This window comes from Bidens hawaiensis, unplaced genomic scaffold, assembly GCF_021521415.1.
Source record: "Bidens hawaiensis isolate Kalapana, Puna unplaced genomic scaffold, B.hawaiensis_p1.1 tig00012466_1, whole genome shotgun sequence".
Classification (NCBI taxonomy): domain Eukaryota; kingdom Viridiplantae; phylum Streptophyta; class Magnoliopsida; order Asterales; family Asteraceae; genus Bidens; species Bidens hawaiensis.
The window spans coordinates 130,045-148,266 of NW_027492016.1; the positions used below are offsets into that span (position 1 = coordinate 130,045).

Consider the following 18,222-nt stretch of genomic DNA (forward strand, 5'->3'; position numbering starts at 1 on the left):
TAGCGCAAAGTATAACCTCGAAAAGCTTGGTTTCGCGGAGTCAGTTACTGTCAAAAGTTAAAGTAAAATAAATGACCCTAAATGCAGACTTAATAAAGGTAACAAATTCGAATCAAGAATCGACAATTCATGTATCACCATGACTTTCCGAATTCCCAATTTAAAATATACGAGCAAACGAGTATTGGAGATTGACGATTCATGTATCACCATTACTTTTCAATCTTCAATATAAAATATACAAGAAAATGAGTATTGGAGGTTGACAATTCATGTATCACCATGACTTTTCAAGTCTCCAACCTCAGAACATAATCGTAAATGGAAATTGAAAATCAACTATTCATGTATCACCATGACTTTTCGGATTTTCAAATCCAACAAACGAATATGTAAGTAAAATCAATAAAAATCGAAATTCAACAAAAATCGAAATATCGCGGAATAAAACATAAAATCATATACTGCGCAGGCGCGAGCATATTCATAAATAACGAGTAATTAACAATAAGCGCACAAACATGAGATTTCTCTCATGCGCGAGAAGGGACTCTTAGGTATTCTAGGCCGTTACGTCTAACCACCTATCCTAAAGTCAACGAGCTCTGATACCAATCTGTAACACCCCGACCAAAGGCGGATTATACATCGGGGCGCCACATATTGTTTCATTACTCGTGACACTATTGGGTGTCAATATTTAATAAATACATTCATTCGCGCACGCGCAAAGTAGACATAAGATAACATAAATCATCATAAATCAATATATTATAAATCATAATATTCGAACAGCAATAACTTGTCTTGATACATTTTAATCTAGGTCCAAAATAAAGAAAACTTCCTACGTGTCCTCGAGCTCCAAAACAGCTACTGCAAACCTGAACATGTGTTAAAATAAACGTCAAACACTTGTGTGTTGGTGAGAAATCAAGTTTAATACAATACATAGATAACAATAAATCTGCGCGCAACATGTGTATGTCTGGTTTTCAACAAGGGTGTAATCCGATCGGGACCAACTCTAAGATTCATACTCATAGACTGCCAGTGCTCACGATTGAGCTCACAAACAAGAAAGACTGTGCAAGTGTAAACAAAAGAGAAAATCATAAACGATAGTTCTCCCGTGTTCATCTAATGGTACCATGAGAACTGCGGAATAGACCGACAAGACGGTTAATGATCCACACATACAAATAAACAGCCAAGTCTACGTCCTCAACACATGGGATACTGCGCGACTAAAGTTCATAAACAGATTAAGACTCTAAGTTTGTACGAACACATGAACATCCCAAAACATTAAAATAAAAAGGGATTAGGTACGAGATTACTCACTTGATAAACGATGCGGTGTAAGATAAAGCAAGACCCAACTTTAAACAAGCACAAGTTAACCTATAAATAAGATTATTGTTTTAATGATTTGTTTTAAGTCTTGATTATAAGAGCATAATTAATAAGTAAATTATTATATATAATATATATATTACCGGAAAAGCAGGGCATAACAGGATAGAAGACGAAGGCAAAGAGAGAGGAGACGGCAGAGGAAGAACAACGGCAAGGAGCAAGAGAGAACATGAGAGTTTAAGTGCTTTGTGTGTGTAGTGTTAGGAAATTAACATTATTATTTATAGGGAAACCCTAGGGAACACAATCCCTAGAAAAGGGGAAAAGATCTCCAAAAAGTAAAAGATTCCAAAAGCAAAAGATATCAAAAGATATGGCAGCTGCAGGGGGCAAAGGAAAAGCTGACAGGTAACAGTAAACAGGCATGGGCGGGTCAGATAAAGGTACTGGTCAAGCATGGAAAAGCAGATCTCAAAAGATAATGTCAGTCACTTTTTCTGTCAACCAATGGGGTTGGTGCGCATGCTGCGCCAAAAGTGGCTTTTCAGACATAAGATAGGTCAGGTCAACAGCACAGAAGATAAGACAACACAAAAGTAAACGGCTGGATTAAACAGAAGAAAAGACTCAAGACATAGCGCGAGAAAGCTTGAGCGCGAAGGCAGACACAGAAGGTCAAGAGTGCGCGAGCGCGAAGGCAGACAGAACCAACCTTAACGCGTCGCGGGAAGAACTACATTTCTAAGCGCGTTGCGAGAAGAACTTCAATTCTAAGCGCGTCGCGAGAAGAACTATATTCCTTAGCGCGTCGCGGGAAGAACGGTATCCATAGCCCGCCGCGGGAAGAACTAAAATCCTTAGCGCGCTGCGGGGACAGTTCGTCTCGCGTATCGCAGTAACAGGTGGTCTTCACGCAGGCTTCCTTGTAAGGAGTCTGGCGCGTGGAGCTGCGCAGACAACCTTAGGCGGGAAGGAACAAAGGACAGTTAGAGGTTCAAGGCTTAAGGGCGGGACGACGACAAGAGGGAAAAGAAGGCGGAAAGAGAGAAGAAGAGGGACGGGACGGCGGAAAGAAAGAGAGAGAAAGAGGCGGGAAGGAAAAATATATTATTATTAAAAAGTAAAATATAAGTATAAATAAATATTAAATCATAAAAGAAAGAGATCGGATCAGAGAAACGGGTACCTGGGTCGGGTCGGATCGGGGCAGATGTCACACTCGGGTTACTGCAATAGTAGCGAGTTTGAAGTTCGAGCATGAGGTAAGGCAGGAGGTGGAGGATAATAGTTGAGTAACAGGTCGTGGGAATAAAGGTGTTGTGTCGAGTATGTATAGTTATGAGACAAAAGTTGATGAGTTGGTCGAACTTAACACCATTTGGAACATTTCGACATCACAGTAGCGGAGTGGTGGAATCGCACGTGTTATACAAAGGGTGGGTTCTCGTGTAAGTATCTTGGTTAGGTTGGGTTGGGTTGGGTTTGAGTATCCAAAGGTTAGGTTGGGATTTGAGAAGGTTTGAATGCATTGTTTGTGGTTGGTAAGGATATCTTGGTTTGTCATGGTCGGTTTGCGATGGTCAATTACTTGATGATTTGGGTTGTCGTTTTGTGGGTTGAGTTTCGAGAGCAGCGTCGAGAAGGACGAGAAGACATGAAGTGTGAACAATTCGCGTGACATTGGACGTAAATATGAAATTCATATCAAAATCAAAAGAAACGTTACATGAAAAATTCCTAAATCGGAATCAATAAAAATGAAATTGCATGAAGCAAAATCAAAATTGAAATGCTCATAAGTTTTCGAATTTCAATAATAATCTAATTAATCTTGGAATAGACATATGAAAAATATATCAAGTTTTGAAATAAGAACATGGAATTTGTACAAACTTAATATAAATCAAATTGAAAATCGAGTGTTTATGTACTACCACAACTTTTTGAATTTTCAAATAAAACCATAATAATAAATGAATTATATAAAGAAAGCGAGCTGAAAATCGACAATTCATGCATCATCATTACTTTTCGGGTTTTCAATTTTAAACCCAAAAACAGCAAGTGAATATATAGATAAAGGAATTGAATTGAAATTCGACGATCCATGTATCACCATGACATTTCGAATTATAATAAATAAAGGAAATGGGTTGAAACTCGACAATTCTTGTAATAGCACAACTTTTAGAAATTTCTATGAATATATAAACTCAGAAAGCGAATTAAAAACTTGACTATTCACATAACCCAATGACTTTTCAAAACCGCAATATGAACAATTAAGTATTTGGAACCACACGTTGTATGAATCATTATGACTTGTATGTTCCAATGAAATCAAAAATGCGTAATCAAATCGAACCGAAAGCTTGGTATTCGTGTATCATCACGACTTGACAAACTTTCAGTTAAAAACAAAAATCAAAATGCGTAATCAAATCGAACCAAAAGCTGGTTATTCGTGTATCACCACGACTTGTCATACTTTTAGTTAAAACATATTATAAAACATTGAGGGTCAGAGTCACATGTCGCATGAACCACCATGACTTGTATGACATCCTAAGGAGTGCAACCATATCCTTATCACAAGGAGGACATAGTCTTTAAGAGGATGAAATATCGGAACACCGAATTTGAAAATTGCTTGAAATTGCTTTTGAGAAAACTTGTTTTAGGCCTAAGCCTTGGACTTGTGTGTGTGTGTACTTGTGTTCATGAGGCGTTTAATGAAATCAGCAGTAAAGTAATATAGTAATAGTAAGTGCGTTTAAACATTCAAGTAGAGGCTCCCATAATTCTATCATGCAACCTACAAATTTAACAAATAAGCTATAGCTACCTAGAACACTATGTCTAATGTCCTATCCTATAGCCACGGCTCTGATACCAATCTATAACACCCGACTAAAGCGGAAACGCCTGAGTGTGACATACAGATTGCTCAAACACACGTGACACTATTAGGTGACCATAGTAACATTATTTCATTTAAATCTTCATGTAACACAAGTTTATCAAATAATACAAGTTGTAACAAATAAATATACAAATGATAAGTTGTTCTTTGAATATCCTATAGGCATGCTATATGTCTTCTAACTTTCGTCCTCGTATCTTTATACCTGTAACATATGTATAAAATAAAGTCAGCTATGAACATACGTAGTGAGATTCCCACAATTTGATATACATAAAAAGCATACAATTCCATGAAACTTGTGAAATGAGCACATAAGGGTTCTTTACACTCGATGCAATGGACCAGAGTGTAAAGAACAAATGAAGGTCATTCCAGTTGGGGCTACCAACGTACTCGGATATGGGGTCCCTTTTCCAATCGATTCAAATAGGCCTAAGTGCAAAGGGAGGCGTATAATCATACTTATTGAGGCAACCACTGAGCAAGTAATCAAGTAAACACACAAGTCCATGTAATGAATTGTAATTTGTAAGCAATACCGTAAATACTTGAAGTTTTGTAGGATACATATGCCACCCCCAAAATATGAAAAACGTTTAAAAAGGGGGTGTGAGAAACTCACCTTGAATTTGAAGATAAACATTGCAATGAAACCGAAATCATGATAACGAAACCAGAGCAACCGAAAGTGTGTTAAATAAATCCGACACGATTGAACTTCTCGAATTATAATTCAAACAAAAGCAAAGTCTAACTATCGGGACTGAAAATGTTATAAATATTTGGTTAACAGAATTAAGCATTATTAAATGCATCTTTTATTATTTTATGGCATTTTTATATTATAATAATATTTTTAGGCTTTAACGGGGTTTAACGATTTATATTATTTTAACTATTCTCGATCAATAATTTAACACAAATATATGAAATATAATGTTTACGAATATTGGATTTTAATGAAGTTTTAACCCGAAAAATTGATTATGTTAATGAATTATAATGGTAACGGATCAAATTATAAAGTTATCTTTAATGGTTTAACGGATTATTTTTATTTTTTGTTAAATATCATTTCAACTAATAATATATTATTAATATGACAATTTTATCCTATTTACGAAGCCTGGATTTTAACGATACGATTTTATAGTTTTAGCATTTTATACCGTTTAACGAAAATAAATTAATAAATGAATAAATAAAAACAAAAATTAATATTATAATATTAATGGGTTTCGAGAATTTGACGGAATAGGAAAATTGGTTTTTAGGTAAGAATCGATAAAATTTAGTTTATAATGATTTTATTTAATTTAAAATTAGTTTATTTGATTAATAAAATAAATAAAACTGGTTTAACAAAAAAAATACCAAAAGAATGCACTGACCCGAGTTCGAATCCCGGTCTGATGGTTACCAGACAGAGACTTAACAAGTTGAACCAGACCTTGAGTTTGATTAAGAACAGGAAGTTAATATATATAAACATGTAAGCTCATCTTCTTCCCTAAAGAAACCCTAGATTTCAATCTCCTTAATCCGTTCAATGTTGGTTTAAATTAAGTTAGGGGTTTTGATTAACGGCTTGAAACGAATAAATTTCATATATATAAAACTCGAAATAGTGTCGGGATGGTGGCGAACAAGACTTGGCCGGAATCGGACAAAACGAGCCAATTTAAGATTATAGAGAGTGTTTTGAGAGAGGACTGAATATTGGTGCGAGTTTAGCAGAGGGTGTACGTCCTATTTATACTAGTTATAGGAGCGTAGGCTCGTTAAAGGGTCGTTAATATGATTGCCGATTTACCGGCGGTTATTACGGGGATTAGACAACGATTTAGGATGTTATAATGTAATTAATGTGTTGATTAAGGATGATTGTTGACGTCAAAGGTCGTTACAACAATTTAATTGAATTATATCGCGAGTTTTACGGGTTTAAAAGGTCGCCGGAGTTCATCTCGGCTCGCCGGAAATCTGGTCGGAGATGTGGCCGTGAAAACGTGGGTAGGGAGGGGCTGGAGGGTTGGGAAAATATAATTTAAATCAATATTTACACTTTAGCCCTTGTACTATCAAGTTTTATTTAATTACAATTTTGTAGTATAAGTTGCAAATTGAACCTTGTACTTTTAATGGTGATAAAAATAAAGTAGAATTTATATAACTTGGACATTTTCATATTGTACCCGGATAGTTGGGAGATCGTTTGAATAGAAACTCTAAATCCTAAAGTTTTGTTAGTTGCACAAAATGAAAAAAAAAAAAAGAAAGAAAACGAACGAACTAAAATCGTAAATCATCGTGAATATTAATTTAATGATGTACGTTAAACATGAATGCAATGAAACGACGAAACGACTCGTTTAAACGAATATAAATACGAAATCAAGTCACATTTAACAAAAGTCATATAAATACACGAAACAAACTTGAGAATTATATATTTATACATATATAAATTTATAACAAAACCAAAAATTTAAAATGGATCGGGTTTTCGGGTTTAAAAAGTAATGAATGTTACATTTAACTCAGCAGACCTTAAGCTTGATTTAACCTTGATAGAGTTATAGTCGTTTATGAAAATATACTTGTCTTTCACATATGACGTTTGGTATAACATGCTTTGGCCTAATAGGTTCTATCACGTTGGCAAGTATCTCCAGATAAGTAAACGGGTCCCACGGTGGATTGGGATTTATATCAATTACTTACCTTAGGCAAGAAACATCTACTAATGATATCCCCCTTATGGTTACATGCCCGCCAAAATATATAGTTTTGATAACATTACTTCTTATGAAAGTAACGTTATTACTTTAATAAAGCATTATTTGGAAATTGTTTACTGTTAACGACTATACTATTAACTAGGTCTTAAATAACTATGTAATAAAGTAACAAATGCATAATTCCTACCTTAAGCGATCACTCAAGAATGAGAAGAAGAAAAGATCGGCAACTTGTCGATAGGACTTCACTTAATAAGGCGGTTGATCGTTAACAGGACTTTGGAACCTCGTTTTTTGCGCAAATTTTGTGGGAACAAGCCGTCGGAACGTCGGGAAACTTCGGGAACGAATTCATAGGTTAAGTATGTGTAGAAGAAGGTGTTTTGGGATGGTTTGGCTCAAACCCGTAGCTGTCATGTTTATACTTGTTTTTGGCTTTCTTCGCGTCGCGCGAAGGATAAAACCCTAACCGTTCACATTGTGCGAACCGACTCTCTGACATGTCAGGACACGTGGCCTGCAAGTCGTGCCACGTGGTGATACGTAGTTGGACACGTGTATCAGATTACTTAACGAGGTTTCGCGTAGCGCGAAGTATTACTTCGCATAACGCGAAACTCCTTCATCTCGATTTTAGTGCCAGCTACTTTGCGTAGCGCGTAGTAGTTTCAGTGTCATCTTTGCGTCGCACGAAGAATCATAAAAATTAGAATTTTCATTTTTGACCCTCTAACTTTCAGAATTGACATTTTAGCCCAAATTTAGACGGGGTATTTCATGGTGTTACAAGAACGTTTTAGTATCTTCAATTTTGTTCGAAACGTTTAAACGTAATATTTTGAACCGTAATCAGAGCTCAATTGAGTATAGTATTTTGCAATTTCATAATCGATTGTGAATCTAAATTCTTCTACACATCAATTTGATTTATTAAATCATCATTTTTTTATCAAATTTGAAGATTCTTGGTGTTCAACGACGTTTTATTTTGATTTGGTTTTTGACTTTAAAGATTTCATACTTTAAGCTCTGATTAGGGTTTAGAAATTGAATGAGATAGAGCAATGAGTTCAGAATTTGGATCAGAATAGATTTGTAATCGATGAATTTGATCATGAACTAGTTTGGGTTATTTACGAAACTGCCACCTTGTGCTTTGTAATCCAACGCTCTGGAAGGTCGTGTACGTAATGTAAGATAAGTCATTCTTATACAATAACCCACCCCTATATATGTGTGTAGGGGTGTTCTTTGGGTTTATTTTTCGGGTTTCGGGTTTTTTTGGTTGGGTTCTTCGGGTTTTAAAGTTTTAAATCTTAACCCGAAACCCAACCCAAATCTCTCACGGGTTTTTCGAGTTCGTGTAATTCGGGTTCGGGTTTTTTCGGGTTGGGTTAATCGAGTTTCGAATATCATAGAAAATGAAACAAAAAACAATAAAAGGTTAAAAACTTCAATGTTAAAATTAAGACAACATATCCTTCTTTGTTTCGTAACGCAAATAATCAAATAATAAACCAACTTAACTTGATAAAGTCATAAAACAATTCAAAAGAAGAGTATACTAAGTAACTAACTCGAACCATAATCGACTTTAATCAAACGTGATTTGGTTGTTCGATTACGGTTACTATTAGTATAAACGGAAAACATAATTAACAATAAACAATCGATCCATAATAGTTGGAATGATAACATTCGATTAGGCTCATATTCTGATAACTTTAGTAACTAAAACTAAGCCTATTATATCTAAAAATATATTTAATTTCAAAACTAAAAGTTTATTCGGGTTGACCCGAAACTTATAAATCAAACCCGAGAACCAACCCGAATCACTTCGGTTCGGGTTTGGGTTTGGGTTAGTCTTTTCTCGGGTTCGGGTTTTTCGGGTCGGGTTAGTTCGGGTTCGGGTACGGGTTTTTTCGGGTTGGGTTTTGGGTAAAAGTGACAGCCCTATATGTGGGTGTGTTTACTATTATAAGGGTTAATTATTTTCTCATAATAAGTTTTTAATATATATTTGTAGGTCTTTATAACTACTTGAAAGCGTTAGGGTATGTTTGGTACGGGGTAATGGAATAGATGAGGGAACGGAATGGACGTGGTAATGGAATGGAGAAATGAATGAAATGGATCATTACCATTCCATTGTCATATTTGGTTACCATGTAAGAATGGAATGATTAATCACTTTATCATTATTAATATTTTTATTAGTAATAATAATTAAAAATAAATAAATAATATTAATAATAAATGAATATTCATAATAAGTATTTTTAGGACCTCGTGCTGCAACGAGATCGTTAAACTGTATATGCGTTGTGAAATGTTAACTCATCTAATATAAAAATAAAATATATTGATAATGTAGTAATAGTTCTAATATAATAATAGTTATATTATAATATACAAAACGACAATGATAATATAATAACTATAATTAGAAAATAATAATAATAATAATGATAATAATAATAATAATATAATTATAATTTTATAATAGTAATAATGATGTTGACTTTTTTATTCCTTGAAGGAATGAAAAAAAAACACCCATACCCAAAGAAATGAAAATCCTCAAAATGGAAGGAGTTTCATTCTATTTGGAATGATCAATTACATTCATGCATGGTAACCAAACATGTTTTTTTTTCATTTCTTTGGAATGGTTTATTGCATTCCACCTTCCATTCCTCCATAACAAAGTTATTATAATAATTTTTTATATTGTTATACAACATCCACTTGTTCTCAAAACCTTTTATGAGAATAACCTTAATATTAATCCTTTCAAAGTATGTAATTTATCAAATTTATTTTTTTAATACTATAAATGTGCCCGCACGTGCAACGTGATATAAAAATCCTAGTAATGATGTAACAATTATGGATGTTCAAAGTTCGTTTGAAACCTTAAAGCGTTTAAACTAATCACCACTTTTGGTCAGCCGATTTCTGAATGTTCAAACCATAGCAAACGGTTTGGTTTATGATTTATATCGAAAATCAGCCTTATAAAACCAGACAGAACTATAAACTTATTACTGAAGCTCAATGCGTGAAACCAAACCGTTAGTAACGATTCAGTTTAAATTTTCAACGGTTCAATTTCGTTTTTCAATGATAAAAAAATCGAACCAATGGTTTGGCTCACGGTTTAACTTAGAAACCGTTAAAACTGAAATGTGAACGCCCATACGTAACGTGTTAATTTTTTTAATTGAAAAAACTGTAGCAATACCATACCCAAATTAAAGACAATAAAATGCTCATTTTATGGTGCAATTTAAAAAAACATATATTAGCGTATGAAAAAGTTACGGCCATTGGAAAATCGTTGGTGGAAAGTTGGTTTACAATTAAAATAAAAAGAAATATATGGGTAAAGATGAATATTCAAAGTTGTAACTATTTCTTAAATTTAAAAAAGTTGAGTATAGTTGAGGGGGCAATGTTGTAACTAATCCTATGCATATTTTCTAATGGACAAGTTTGTCCCTATCTTACATGCTATAGAAGATGTACCTTATGCTTTATAAGTTATAAATTACTTAAAAAGTAGGTGTTTTAATTTGTCCACATGTCATGTGGAGCAAATTTAAGTCATAAAATTCCAAACTCATAAAAGGGAAATGTGAATCACCAAATAGTTCACCAAACTTGTGATTACGAGATCACAGGAACACAACCATAGTCTAGGTAGGCGACAAACTACATAAATAAACCAAACTATTTAAGCCATTGTTTATTTGTTTTGTCCTTAAATTTTGGTTTACCTAAAAGGTTCACGTCACATAATTGAAAATGGACAGCTTTAGGTTTACGGTGATTGGTTAAAGAAAAAAGGCAGCGTAAGACATGAAAAAACAAGTTTCTAATAATAGCATATTTGGCATAGCGGTATCAAGGTGTGTAAAATGGTGTCTCTTACTGTGATGTTGAGGGTTTGAGTCCCATGATGAACAAATGTATAAATTTAGAAGTAGGACTAGATGGTGTATGTTAATAACCAGCTGGGCTAGCCCAGTTGGCCAGGCAAAGGATGGGAAGACACGGGGAGACCCGGGTTCGATCCCTGATGCCGACCGGATTTTCCCTGATGCATAAAACTTGTCGTGCCTTCGGGCGGGGTGAGCGGGGGTTTTACCCGAAATGCCAAATGATCCTTATGTTCCTGCGTGGGTCCCGATAATGTCAACATAGTCTGGACCGAGGGTGATGGAGCCGTGAATGCGATCGCGTTATCACTTAACTAAGAAAGTCGCCGTTAAAAAAAAATGGTGTATGTTAATCATCAAAACTAATAAGGTATATATTTATAGAATTATTCTTTTTGAGTTAGCAAATTAAATAGTTAACTTTCCCTATGCCATTACTTTATCCGGTGTATGCAACATAGAGAATAGGCAATTTCTTAAACACAAGGGATACAGTCATAAACCATAAGAGGGAATTTAACCCAAAATAATATGGACATTCACTTTTTTGGCTACTTGTCGGGTTTCACAAATTTAGTAATTCTTTTTTAAGATCAAGAATTCTTCATTCACATGCTTTAACATTTTTTTAAAAAATTCAGCGTCTTTTTTCAACTGACGTGGGAAATTAATTCAATTCAGAGACCGAATAAAATGCAACCAAACGCTCTTAATCTGAGCGAATCAGACATGTGCATCTGAATGGAACCATTCAGACCTAAACAAGCACCCCCTTAGTTGCTAACTTGAGGATACATCTTAACACATAAGGATATTCTAATCATCATTTCAATTTAGTATGCTTAATAATCGATAGTTTTCTCAAACTAATAGGCATGTTGGCATACGGGTTATCTAACAAAAAGGAGTTAAGTTTGTTTCTTTTTGTTGGTTGGACATGAATCGTCACCATAATTAAAGAAAAAAATTTGTCTTTCAGTCCTCTAGGTTAGCATCTTATGTTTTTCATTGCCATGAGACTCGTGAAATACTTGTAAAGGTTGACATGCAAACAACTTAATACTAAAAACACGTATGGATGCAAATAATCGAATTATACTATTATACTATAACAAGCACATTTTCCGTTCAAACCTGGTCTGTGAAATGTTTGCTTATGCGTGAATTATATTTCAGTTGACATAAAATAGTCCAATGAATCAGACATGTCAAAATATGAAATTTAATTTAGCGTTAAGCAAAACAATCAAATTATATGCAGAAAACCACCACCACTTAAATCAATTACTTTGTATGTTTACTTTTTAAAAAGCTACACTATGCCTAAACTACTACAATTTTTCTTAATTGACTCTTTGCTTAATAACTGAACCTAGGACTTTCCACAAAAAGGCTTAAACCTCAACATGTATAAATAGTTGTCATCTTCATAGTTCTTTATTAAAATTGGCTAAGCATTAACCAGAACATTTATTATAAAGCCACATTAGCCAAGCCTAATCCATTAACGCCATACCTACTTGTTGATTCAACACTGGTTAAAATTACAACCATCATCAAAACAAAATTCTAAGTGGTAATGTGGTATTCACCTACTAAGTTATGAATAAAACATCCCAAAACACAAAAGAGCTCTAGAAATTGACATTTGCGGATGAAAACACTACAATAGCATCATATGCACCGTTACAGTGATAATAATAACCATACATTCATTATTGCATAAAACTTAGTCTCTTACTTTTAACACTCACCAAAACAAATCTCACAAGAACTTCGACTTCACAAGGTACGCGCCACTCTCTCATACAAGTCACGTGGCCAATTGCGATTCAAATTGTTAGCAAGGAAATTGGCAATCTGCACAAGAGATGTAAATAACTTATAACTCTTTATTATAAATTATAGAGCGAAATAGCACTTGATTTAAATGCATGTTAATAAAACACTCTTTTTCAGGGTTAAAAGACCGATTTCAGTAGCATATTTTAAGTGGAAAATAACTTTTATCAAGCTAAGTCTTTAGATTTTGTATTTTTTAGGATACCAAAAGAGTAACCTTTTATATCTTAACAAGCATACCTTGGTCCTCAATGCACGAAGTGACCCGTCTGTATCTCTGACATTGTCAATACACTGAAGAGCAACCTTAAGAAGATCTGGAACACATGCTTGAACATAGGGAGACAAGTTTTGAAACATGTCTGCTGAGGTGTCAGGTGCTTGGGGATCAAATGGTAGAAATGGAAGCTTAGCAACCTCCCTTAAAGCATCTAGATAATGTTCTTGTCTTGCCAATTTATGAATAGACAAAATTGTCTCAAGCTGTCTTAACAAGGTTTCTTGCTCCAACACATATTCTCTCTCTTGCAGACTGCACAAAGTCACAAATGTTCACAAGTTATCATAAACGATTTTCAGAAATCACAATAACTAGTTTTAGAACCAAAGTTAAGATCTAACCTGACGTGTGGATAATATTTAAACGTCTCGAGCAACTCGTTTCCAGAATGAACAAGCCCAGCTGTTCGGCTCTCACCATCCAATCTACCACGTGAGAGAGAACATATAGCTTCCGAGAGACCCTTGTTAATAATATCCAATGCTGCTGAAAATGCCCCAATTCTCTTTTGAATCTCTATAGCCTGAAAATCAAGATAAACGTTACAGAAAGCAGTAATTGACTTATTTTAAGATCAACTTTGAAAAGAATGTTTACTTTGTCATTAAGCCCGGCTTCCTGACATTGGCGAGCAGCTTCAACCAGAAAAGTGTGTCTATCTTTCTGATTACTCAAAAATCGCCCTAATTCACCTTCTTCACCCGCGCCTCTTGGTCCAAGTAATAACAGAATCCCGCCATCACGCAACAATATTTCCATAAGAAGCTGTTGCATCATCAATAACCGCTGCCTTTGCTGGTCTGCATTTCCTCTTCCCGACCATGACACCTGTCCACCGCCAACTGTAGCAGCCGCTTGTGCATAATATTCCAATGCCACAGAAAGATTATTATGCCTCAAGTAAAGTGAACCGTACTGCCTAATAATACAAGCTGACTCAGCAAAAGCATCCATCACCCCTATTTTAAGACCGGTCCCACCAACATCAGATAACACACCGTGGTCTGATAGCGCAATCGCTATATGAGCAGCATCTATGTTATTCCCCTCATCTCCAATATCTTTAGACAAATATATGACAGCCGGCACCAACTGCATACTCAACAGTAACACATATGGATACACTAACGGGTCCTTTCCGTTCTTTGTATAATAAGATGGTTCAAATTTGTTTAAATAAGCATGCAGATCATCCAGGCTGTAAGGTGAGACGCATTCGTTCAAAACAACGGATGTCGAGTCACGAACAGCACATAACTTGAACCATAAGAAATCTTCTATGGTGTTGAAAAGTGTAGGTTGTTCTCTAAGCAGGCGGTCAATCTGCCTGCGGGAACCGGATATGAGTGCGTATAGAAGTAACTTTTTCTTGTCAAAAGTACCCCGGCCTGCTCGGTCACCGATTCTCAACATTTTTTCACATTCTTCTGCAGCAATGGAAGCAGTCTCCACTGATACCATGCCTCCAGTTGTTATCCATTCTGCCAGCTGTCAAATTTAGAACGAGTTAACAGTTAAACTGAAAGATTTGAAATTTAGTATAATATAATATACCTGTGATGCAAATTGATGAGAAACACGAGATCGTGAAGCAACATCTCTTGCATCATCATAGTACCCAGTTCTCAAGCAGAAATAGATCTGTATTATACAAAACGTTAGTAACTTAATTAATGAATAATATGCTAGGAAAAGTATATAGATAATAAGTATATCCAAATACACCTGCTGCCATGTGGTATCAAGAGGAGGCTGCCTACGAGCATCACCAGCATCAAAATCAAGAACACCATAGTCTCTCAAACGAATCTGCATAAAAAAAGTAGAGTTAGTAAAAATACAAACACATAAGAGTATAATATGCTGATTAACATTAAAGGGGTTTGGATCAAATACAAATTAAATTAACGTGCTAACTGTGCGAATCAAATAGTGTAATTACATATACAAGTAGTGTAATTACACCACACTATAATTATAGTGTAATTATAGTGTAATGTAATTACAGCATAGTGTAAGTACAATACGATGCAATTACATAATTACACTACTTGTTATGTAATTACACTACTTGATTCGCACAGTTAGCATGTTAATTTAATTTGTATGTTAACTTTCCCCAAGAAGTGACCACAAACCCTAAGAAAAGCATGAATCCTCTGCAAGTTTCCAACCACTCCACCAAGAGCAGCCTACATAAAAAAAGTATAAAAGATAATTAATACACAGATAGTGCAAAATATGAGAGTAAATAAACATACTGAACCAAAAAAATAAAAGGAATATATATTTTATTACCTGTGCTGGATGACTTTGTATCATTTCCATGATATACTTCTCATGTCCCAACTCCAGGTGTCTCCTTGCACCGATTATTAGCGACATTTTCTTTGAAATATTTCTTGGAAAACTTGAATTCTCGCCCATCAAAGTCTAACATAGCATAAATTATGAGAATATAATTGGAATATAATCAACAAAATGTTTAAGTCATATGAACAGATTGCATAGTAAGTGGGTACCTGAATTAGATGCCAAATCTTACCCATGGTAACAGACTTACCACCAGAAGCATCCAAACCAAGACTTTCATATGCACTCTTGAAAGCAGTAGCTGGCTGCCAAATGGAATAAATTACTAACATGCACATTTATTGAATCCACAAAAGAAAAAACAGTGAGAGATTAATAACTAGCAAACTTACTTTAAATGATAAGCCACGTTGTCTGGCATCATTTAGAGTCCTAACAACCTCAGCATATGCTTCAGCCTTTTTATCAATGGCTGACTTCTCACCTACTGGCACAAGCTCCATGCTAGAGGAACCAGATGAAACATGGGGGCTAGATGTTAGAGATAATATCGGTCCGGAACGGGTAGCCCCAAAGCTTGACTCGTTCACATTGGTTCTTGGTAATGTTGAAATGCGGCTCATGCTGTGAAGAAAATCCCTTTTTTCCTTTTGCCAGTCATCCTAACGAATACAAAGCAAAATAAGCGTTCAAAATTAAACGCATAACTGTGTAACTAGATAACTTAGTAAATTCCAAATGAAAGAACTAATAAGCAACTAACCTCTAAAACTGTCATCATGTAGTCACTAAAATTTCTGAGATTATCTTTCTGAGCTTCCTGAACAGCGGAGACCATTGCCATTTCATGAACCTGAAAATATGAAATTGTGACAAGCGTTGCCATTTATTTAAATAATTATACATAATCCATGCACATTTAGTTCATTAAAAATGCAGCAGTAGATGCATTAGGTACCTGCTGCAAGTACTCCTCAACGCTTGTAGCCTCAGCCGGAAAAACATCCTCAAAAGTTGTCTACACACAAAGTTACAAGATCTAACTCGGTAAAAATTTGTGAATAAGTAACCAATATACAACTCTCAAAACAAAGTAGCATTGAAAAACTAAATAACATAGAAAATCTAAAAGAACTGGAGTCAAATTCTAAAACAAAAGTGGAAAAGCACAACTTGAACTAAAGTTTATTTTCGCATCAAAAGACAACACTCACCGCCCTAGTGAAACAAACTACACATATAATGGTACGCATAAATAAGCAAATATAATCAGCCTGACATGCTTCAAGTTAATTAAATAATACCTTCAATTCAAATGATTTTAATTCACGTGCCAGTTGCTCAGCATTTATCCCCTCGCGTGCAAGTAGCCTGCACATAAGTTAACAAGTTACATACATTAACAGGATCCATCACCTAAGATCAAAAACCATAAATATCATCCTTACATATACTGCCTTTTCGTAATACTTTTTAGTTGTTTTCTTGTATGTTGTATGAAAAGGAATGTGTGATACAAACTCTAAACCAGGACTACTCTAATGAACTTCATTTCATTACCAAGATACACATTTTAGCAAATTAGTATCATGTCTTCTTAAAAAAACGCAAGTAAACCCTAGGTTTACGATTTTCAAACCACAACTACAAATGCGCACTCGCTTTTACATGCGAGCAAAAACTTGCATTCTGCTTTTAGTTAATTTTCAAAAATCCAAAGAAAAAGAACTTCCTGTACAACACAAGTAAAATATCTTCCTTCACTAAACACTAGTTTACACCTAAAATCACTTTAGCAGTGTAAAATCATGCACGATACTCAATAAGATATAAACTCCATCGTAACAGAGCATTGGAAAATAAGTATTAAGTTCATTACTTACTTTTAATGCAACAATGCACCATTGATGCATCTTAATAAATCAAGGTGGTGATTAGCTAAAAATGCGGTTTCATACTGCAGTCTGTCCACTAACTCCATGTTAAACACACTTTTTCTTGTAATTCCTAGTTTTTTGCTATACAAACTTAATCTCAACTATATATCAGTCCTCACACTACTGAGTCTAGTACAAAGAGACACAAAGCAAACTTGTTTCTCAGAAATATTCAAATTATTTCAAGTACTTGTATCAATTTATCTAACAACAATTCAAATTTTAAAGAAACAGAATATTAATAAAATGCAATAATGAAAAGCTAGCTACCTTGTGGCTGCAATTGATTGAGAAGGAGCCTCGGTTCTTAGGGTTTTGGACTTGAGCTTCTTAGACAACGCTTCTAATTGATCCAAGTTTCTCTGAGAGAGGATAATATTAATATTCATTAAGCACTATAAGCATACACAGTGCGAGCTAAATGAATAACCTGGAGAGGAGGAAATTGGGCGGAAGGAGCAGCTTGTTCAACAAGTTTGGAAGATGAATGCAGGAGATCCGTCCAGCTGCTCATGTCTGCGTCGTTCGCCATTGATGCACCGAACCCAAAATGCTATTATTATTATTATTATTATTGTTGTTGTTGTTGTTGTTGTTATGGTTTTGGGGTTTTGGTTTGGAGCTCAAAACGCAAGAGCCCTAACTTTCGAAAACCAGGGGTATTATTCCCCTATATTTAATTCTTGACATCTCTAGTAATATTGTATTTAAAAAAAAAAAAAAAAAGGCGTACAGAAATTGTTTTGTCTATGCGGACGGAAATTATAAAAAAGACTTCAACTATAAATATATGTTTTGTTCATGGATACAGTATTTTACAATACAACAAGTTTTGGTTGAAAGTGTATACATATACTTGAAAGATATTACATCATATGAC

The 18,222-nt window shown here is 34.8% G+C and overlaps 1 protein-coding gene across 1 annotated transcript; it reads right to left on the bottom strand.

Moving 5' to 3' along the window:
- Window positions 1-12,639: 12,639 nt before the first annotated feature.
- LOC143541057 (nuclear pore complex protein NUP93A-like) lies at window positions 12,640-17,905 on the bottom strand. Its single transcript, XM_077033972.1, has 15 exons — window positions 17,773-17,905; window positions 17,613-17,704; window positions 16,710-16,776; window positions 16,364-16,423; window positions 16,169-16,258; window positions 15,798-16,067; window positions 15,615-15,710; window positions 15,391-15,525; window positions 15,231-15,284; window positions 14,818-14,901; window positions 14,647-14,733; window positions 13,690-14,580; window positions 13,434-13,615; window positions 13,053-13,344; window positions 12,640-12,830 (listed from the first exon to the last, which is right to left on the bottom strand). Exons 1-15 carry the CDS (start codon window positions 17,872-17,874, stop codon window positions 12,753-12,755), a joined length of 2,580 nt encoding a protein of 859 aa, XP_076890087.1. The 5' UTR covers window positions 17,875-17,905; the 3' UTR covers window positions 12,640-12,752.
- Window positions 17,906-18,222: the final 317 nt, after the last annotated feature.

Excerpts from the sequence above, each read along its gene's own strand:
- LOC143541057 (XM_077033972.1), bottom strand. The coding sequence starts at position 17,874 with ATGGCGAACGACGCAGACATGAGCAGCTGGACGGATCTCCTGCATTCA. Across the intron at positions 14,734-14,817 it reads TTGATACCACATGGCAGCAG|ATCTATTTCTGCTTGAGAAC; the intron begins GTGTATTTGGAT and ends TGTATAATACAG. Across the intron at positions 13,345-13,433 it reads AAATATTATCCACACGTCAG|TCTGCAAGAGAGAGAATATG; the intron begins GTTAGATCTTAA and ends GACTTTGTGCAG.